At 36.0% G+C, this 7,960-nt stretch overlaps 1 protein-coding gene across 1 annotated transcript; it reads right to left on the reverse strand.

The window, feature by feature from the left end:
* Nucleotides 1–474: 474 nt before the first annotated feature.
* On the reverse strand, nucleotides 475–4,291 carry LOC113753918 (uncharacterized membrane protein At3g27390). Its single transcript, XM_027298195.1, has 9 exons — nucleotides 4,063–4,291; nucleotides 3,850–3,958; nucleotides 3,536–3,731; nucleotides 3,301–3,434; nucleotides 2,515–2,803; nucleotides 2,322–2,428; nucleotides 2,018–2,192; nucleotides 844–1,292; nucleotides 475–685 (listed from the first exon to the last, which is right to left on the reverse strand). The coding sequence occupies exons 1-9, from the start codon at nucleotides 4,148–4,150 to the stop codon at nucleotides 493–495; spliced, it is 1,740 nt and encodes a 579-aa protein (XP_027153996.1). The 5' UTR covers nucleotides 4,151–4,291; the 3' UTR covers nucleotides 475–492.
* Nucleotides 4,292–7,960: the final 3,669 nt, after the last annotated feature.

Genomic DNA, 7,960 nt, shown 5'->3' on the forward strand with positions numbered 1-7,960 from the left:
TTTTTTTTTTTGTGTAGATACGATAGAATTCCTATAACCTAAACTAACTTATTCTAGGGGGAAGGGGGTGAGGACTCGATGTGAGTAGAAACTCCATCGAAATTGGTCAATGAAGACCGTCACATATTGTGACAATTTTTGTGGGAGGCAAGCTTTGAACCCTTGACCTCCCGCACCACTAAGCCTAAGAAGGCTTGTAAACTGTACTTTAGCATTTAAGAATTGTACAAACTCAAAAGACAACTTAATGCACCAGAAATTGGTGGTTAATTCGACAATGTATTAGCCTTGGACAGAAATTATATGTACAAGAAAGCTTCCTCAAGCAAAGCAGAGAGAACCTGCTCATCACTGATCACTAGAGCTTAGCAGGCAATTATAACCTATAAAATGTTTTGACTCCATAATTAATTAGAGAAATATGTAGAAGTATGGAACACCCCTCACCCCCCCCCCCCCCCCTTCCAAAAAAAAAAGAAAAAAAAAAGTGTGTTACACAATTTCAACGGAAGCAACCGATCTCACAGATGCTGATCTCATCGAACCATCCTTTGTGAGAGGATAAGATGTAGGCTTATTCGATCCCTCCTTAGTTATAGAATAAATGATCAGAGCCTTCACAATGTGTCGGAATTTCCTCCTATAGGTAGGGAATTTCGAGACACTCCTTAACATTCCGACCATCCTACAAGAAAAAACAATCTACCATGTTAATGAACTACATTAAGAATTTTACAGGAATGAAATAACACACGACAATGTTGAAATACCATCTTTTTTTTTTTTGGTTAAACTCATGAAAATGATGCCAGTAACCTGTAAGGTAGAAATAGCATTTCTCACCTCCTGCTGATGCCCTCAATCTGAGCAGCTCTTAGAGCTTCTTGAGGTATTAAACTGCCATTTTCCCAATCCTTCAACCGTTCAGTATTGCTTCCGAAAAGAAGTACTTTCTCCAGGAACCTCGTCTCACTTTCTTCGAGATGAATTACTCTGATCTGTTCTTTGAGGACCATAACAGGCTGGAAAAACCAGTCCAGCAATCTGTCTTGAGGACGATTCAGGTAGGTGATCTCAAGGTCATCAAGAAGCAATAAACCAGCTGATCCAGCTTTAATGGAGTAAAGGATGGCCTGCAAGAATGAGTAACAAGGCAACCCAATGTCTACAATGGGTGCTTCATTACCATTCTTTGCCTTCAATGAATCATAGAGGTCAGCTGGTGTTATTACGTTGGCGTCCAATAACTCTTTGCCCCTTAGTTCACATGACCTCATCATATTTCCCCACACCTGTAGCATTCCAAGCTAAACATGAGTTACCACCTCATTTATCCCCCCCCCCCCCCAGCCAAAAATGGAGAACTTATGGTAATAAATCTAAATTTGCATCTCTTATTATGAGTCAAATTTGGTAACACGGCTGACAGAGTGCACTGAGATCTCATAACTTATTGCTTAAATAAGGATCAGCAAGCCATTTCCCCAATGACCAAAGAATTCCTAAGTCTAAATTAAGAAATCATACCATGACACCTGTTTCGATATTCCATTTTATTGTTTTCCACTATTGCAACTCCAAAATGTTCTTTTCACTCTTAACTCTGAGCTACTTGAAGAGTTTTGGACAATCAAAATTCAACCTGCGTCATTTGCAGTTGGGTGTGTCTGTTACATTTTAAGTTAGCTATACATACTTTTTAAGTTTCGAGATGTCAATAACCTAAGCTAATAGATTTCGAGGTATCATGAAACCCAGCACATCAAACAGGGTTATGTGACATGAAGAGACTAGCTCGGGCCACACGCAATGCCAAATGTATATCGTGCCAGATGAGTGAACCCAATGTAGTTCCAACAACCTACTTAAACAAAATCTCAGTTACCCCAACTCTCATGAAAGCTCCCAAACAGCCCCACATACTTGGAAGCATTATCTAGTTTTATGTATCAATTGGTAGAATGCTATAAAGCCTAAAAATTAAAAACTCTCCACCAATTGTTCAAGAAGAGCATACCTGCACCATTTTCACTTCATGTATTGCCTCCCTCACTGATCTTGAAGATGACAAACTCGGTACAATTACGGCTGGTGCTTGGGTAAAATCAGTACCAAATTTTCGTTGTACTGAGGATCTTTGTCCGATAGAAAATTCCGTAGAATTGGATATCTTCTTCTTTCTATACCGGGGCCTGGCTGCCAAAGACTTGGTTAGTCTTGTCTAAGAGGGAAAGCCTTATATTAAGTTGTAGAAGCATTTATCAACTAAATACGAATAATAACATTAGCAGATCAAAGTCGAGTATGATTCAACTAATTACTTTGGAAGGATGGATCCCTCTCGAAGGTAAAGCCAATCATTCGTGTACTCATCAAATTCTGCAACCATGGCAATTGCGTAGGCTATGCCTCTCTTGAATGACCTTTCCTGCATATCATTTTAGATTTTACAGATAAATTCAAACTTTCAATTATAAAAACAATAAACTAAAGCAGAATGGCAGGAAAATAAACCTGATATACAACAACAGATGCATACAATCCTATGAAAAAGCTTGAGAAAACAGCCATTATTATGCTGCCAATCACAACTAGTGGCCACATAAGGATGGTTAAACCAGCAATCGGAATACAAGCTGTTTCAAGAAATGGCCCTTCGCGGCTGATTAGATCATGTATCAGTCTCTGCCAGCCTTTGAACAACATGTATGGGCTCTTTACAATTGCAATAGCCACGTACAGAGGGATTTCGACAATAAGCCCCACAATCCCAGCAAGGATACATGCTGGCACATGGATGAGCCTGTAACAGAGTTTGAAGCAAATTAGAAATAAGTGTGTACTAACGAGCAACAAACGAGTGTGTACTAATGAGCAACATAAAAACTTCAACAAATTTTTGTCACGAATGAGCCACTCCAGAAGAAACATAACTACAAACAAAATTTGCCTAACTGATAAATGACAATTCCAATAATGCATCAGATATGTCGCGCAGGTATGACCACTCTCTTCCACTGTTTAATATATGTAATATCGTATTTATGAGTATCTTCACAAGTACTTAAGCATAACGCAATATAACTTCTTGAGATTCCATGAATTTCATTCTGTCTAGCTTCTCCTGCTGCAAAAGACAAGGTTTTTTTTTTAAAAAAAAGAAAAGAAACATTACCTCAAACCACACATTCCAACAGCTTCCTAAGCTAACCTCTCAGAACAATTAGCTTGCACTAAACTAATACAATTCAAATGAGCTCTTCTCCCATTATCATCAAACAAAAGGAGCAGAGAGAATACCTAAGAGCTTCAAGCCCCTCTGAAGAGGGGGATTCACGCAATTCTTTAAGGAAAAGTGGGTAAGAATGATAGCACAGATCAGCAAAATCTCGAACAACTGTGCAGCTTCCTTTGATAGTTCCCCAAGTTCCATCCTAAATTTCCATTAAGAAAGGAAAAACTAAATGAGAGAGAGAGAGAGAGAGAGACGGTAAATAAACTGCAGAATGCAGGTGAGACAAAATTCCAACTGTACCACAACGCAATGGAAAAACTTCTTGGACTCATCATCATGCCTGAAGGCCTCAAAAGCAGAAACCCAAGGAGTGAAAAAACCATATCCCACTCCAACAAGGACAGTACCAGCTATGCTTAAACCTAACCATATACCAAATAAGGCAGGCAAAGCCAGAAAGAAAGCAACTTTCAGGGGTGCATCAAACCTATTTGTCCTGTAAATAGAAATTTGAGGAAAAAAGATTCAAGAACCCAACATAAGGATTGTCGTCAAGCATCAAATTCAGAGCATGGAAAGCATAACAATTTCAAAGGTTTAGAAACGGTCATTACTTGAAAATAGTGTATGCTGTCCATAAAATATGTGCTGGGAAGAGCCCCAAAATCACCCCAACATTCCCTAGTATCAGTATTAGACCAGCAATTGGACCCACCAATAAACCTGAAACATGCACAACACTAAGAGAAGAAGCACAACTGAAAAAGCGTGAAACTTGGTAAAAGATTAATAGAAATAGCAAAAAGCTTTACTATTTCAATACTAACTTTTGAGACCACCCAAACAGAGGGCAGAGCAGAATGCAAATATCACGTAAAGGGTCCTCAAACAATCTTTCAAGTGTTCTGCTGGCATGTTCGTTTCACAGATTAAAAGCAGAAAACGAAAACAAGGGGAAGAGTGGAAAGTTAGAGACCAACTGGGATTTTATTGCTCCCAACGAATTTGAGACTTGTTCATGAAGAACAAAGAATATATTGATCGAGAGAAAGTCTGCTCGATACATGACAAAACAGAATACTATAAAAATGGTTTACAAAAAGCCAGAAAAGCAAAAAGGCCTTTGTAGTCTTAAACAGTTAAACCAGCCAGCGGCGAACAACAACTACGCGACAGTACATCACGCGCCCGAAAGAAGGGTGCAACGACGGAAAGAAATTAATAATAAATAATAATAAAACCCACTAATTCTCCAAAAAAAAAAACCGTGAATTATGGACTTTTGAAATATTGCTCAGTGCTCGCATGAGGTGGAGAGTTATACTCTCCTCTTGCTGGATTAGTAACTTTATTTGCCAATCACAAATCTCAAATTTTAGTGGGAAAAACCCCATATATTAAGTCTTGACATGAATACAGTACCCCAAAAGAAAGCATAAAATAGTGCCCAAAGGGTGAGAGTTCAACTAACAAACTCTTCTTGAAATAAGAGATGAATGGGATGATATGGGGATATAGTGCAAATGAGAGATGAGACATCTCGTTTTTTAAAAAAAAACTAGGAGTGTGTCATTTTCTTAATTTATACGTAAAGAAGTAAATAAGAGATAATTTTTTCTCTAACTGAAAAGGGGTAGAATTTAAGAAACGAAAAAGAAAAAAAAAATTTGACCCAAGATCTCGTATTGAAATTTCAATTTTAACTACTAAATCAAGTCTTCTCGACAAGTAAATGGGATAAAATTTGTACCGCATGATTTGAAATCTTTGATTTTTTCTAATGAATGAATTAATACAGCTGTGTATACATGCATGTCATGTTATTAGGAAAAAAAGAGACAACAAAACACTATGGGGATAAATCAAGAAACCAATAGGTATTTAGACACGATGACACTACAAGCGTGAGTAGTCCGCCGTCTCAGGGCACCGGAACAAAAAGGAAGAATAAAAGTCAACGACGTTTAAAATAATAATAATATTATGTTGTGGCGGTCGGTTGTAAGTTCACGCTGCTAAATTATTCTCGCCATAACAATTAGCATCGGATGCTCCGAATCACTCTCTTTTATTCCTTTTGCTCGCTTGTGTTATCTCGTCTGTTTAGGAGTAGGGAAATTGTTGGGCAATTGGAACCATAGGTGATTAAATTTTATTATTATTATTGCAATTCATGTTTTGGTTTTGCTTTTTAAAGGGGGTTGGTTATCAGTTATGCTTCCGTGTTTTTACATTTTTCTGAATGGAATGAGGCTGCCATCTTATATATATTATTCAAGGATTCTATGTACCAATCTTCCGTCAAAGTCAAATCATTACAATATACAAAATCGGCTAATTAATATATATTTAATAAGTTCCGCAATGCAGCCACATTTCATCATAATTTTCTTATATCATAAAATAACTTTAAGACGAGAGAGACTTTTCAGTATATCTTACTCAAAATTACGTAATGACAGTGCAATATGCATAGAGGAACTTAGTAAATCATCAGCAAGGATGTCACCCTTATTGGCAAGTAACTCAACTATGACTAGGTTACCCGATATTATGGTCATCAGCTATCTATCAGCATGAAATTATATGCTACCCTACGAGAGTGGATATATTTACATGCGGGTGTGTGGGTGAGACGTTACTTTTTTTTTTTTGTTTAGAGATATTCCAACTTTTTGTCCAAATTAATGTTCTAAATCTGTGTAGAATCTTGTCTCAAACATACACGGTAAAATATCACACGAAAATTAATCACAAAACTTATTAGTAATTACTTGACTACGGGGCTAATCGAACTAACACATGAGGACGGATGAGACGCTACTTTAGGATGAGGTTAAATCACAATCCGCTATTTCTAGTCTACGTTCTGTCATAGTCAAAGACAAAAGGACCATTAATTTTCATGCGGCTCGATATAAGCATCTTGCAAGCAATGATAAGATGTTCTAGTTTTTTTTTTTTTGTCAATATGATACGCATCTGTCTGAATTTTTTAAGTAAGATCACATTTAATTGTGACAAATGGGTGGGAGGTAAGATTTGAACCCCTTTTCTCCCACCCCACCAAGCCTTGTCTTTCACCCTTGTCTCCCAGCCCAAAGATAAGATGTTCTAGTTAAACGATCGAAAAATATATGATAAACCTTTTCTAAGAGAATAAACAATACTCACTTGATTTATTTCCCATAAAAGGATAGTGATTCTATCCCTTTTTTTAAAAGTGCATGTTACATTGTAGATGTGGTTATAGCCTTGGAAAAGAAATTGGATAAAATTGCTCAAATTGCAAATTGACTACTAGTAATACTTAATTAAAGTCGACATATGTAACTATTAATAATTATATATTCACTACGTATATGACATTTCTTTTTTGATGCTATAATTCATTTTGCAATAGATCTTTTGTTCCACTTTTTGTTATACCATATGTTCCTCTTTTTATTATATTATTATTATTATTTCTCTTTCACAAACATCATGTTTTACTTCTTTTTTATTTCTTTAAGATTTAATAATTATTAACCGAGTAATACACATAATTTAAGAAACTCAAAAAATCAAAATACACAAAATGAGATTTTTTTAATGAAATTTTCGTTGTATTCTTTTATTTTCTGTTATATATTACTTTTTTGAGACTATTATATTTATTTTTATTGCATTAATAGTTATTTGATAGTGAGAAAAAAAGAATTAAAATATGATATTTATGAAGAAAAAATAGCAACATAATCAAAAGTGGATCTGAAAACAGAGTAATGAGTGAGACAGAATATTTGTTAATCATGTACTCACTGGTTGAGGCCCAGAAAATAAAAATCTTGAATTCAAATTTTCCTGTTCTCTCCTCGCTTCTTAAGTCTCATCCATCTTCTGCTAAAAAATAATTAAAAAAAAATCACGTACTCGCTGTTATATTTTAGGAAAATTTTATAGTTACTTTAACTTACCATTCCCTCAAACTTATATTTTTCAATTTAGATAGTGATTCATATTTTAAATCATTGAGATTGGTGTACTATAAATGTCAAAAATACATATTTCACTATCTAATGAATTTAATTTAAGAGTATGATAAATAAAATGGATTGTAAAATCTACCTACTTTTTTATTCTAAAACAACTCTACTTCCTTTTTTTTGCCAAGGAGCAGGTACATTCGGTGCAAATTTGTGTTTCTATTTTAAAAAATGATTGAATGTTAATTCTCTGACTATATATTAGTTTAATCCTACTATTTATAAGTTAATAATTGCAATGTTATTCAATTAGAGCTGTTAATCGAGCCGAGTCGAGCCGAGTATTTGGCTGCCGAGCTCGACTCGAGTTTAATTCGAGCCGAGCTTGACTCGAGCTCGTTAGGAAAACGAGCTTTAAAATATGCTCGAACTCGGCTCGTTAAATGTACATGTGGCTCGAGCTCGAGCTCGAGCTCGACTCGTTTATCACAAACGAGTCGAGCTTCACGAGCTCGAGCTCGTGCAAATTAAGCTTAATAAAAACCTATAATTTTTAATTTTTATAATTTTGATTTCTAAAATGACAAATATACCCTTCATTAACGAGCTCTAACGAGCTACTCGAGTATCAAACGAGCCGAGCTTACTCGGCTCGTTAACTAAACGAGCATGTTTCGAGCTCGAGCTCGACTCGTTAACCAAAATTAATGAGCCGAGCTCGAGCCTTAACGAGCCGAGCTCTAACGAGCTTTCGAGCTAC

Source organism: Coffea eugenioides, chromosome 11, assembly GCF_003713205.1.
Source record: "Coffea eugenioides isolate CCC68of chromosome 11, Ceug_1.0, whole genome shotgun sequence".
Classification (NCBI taxonomy): Eukaryota; Viridiplantae; Streptophyta; class Magnoliopsida; order Gentianales; family Rubiaceae; genus Coffea; species Coffea eugenioides.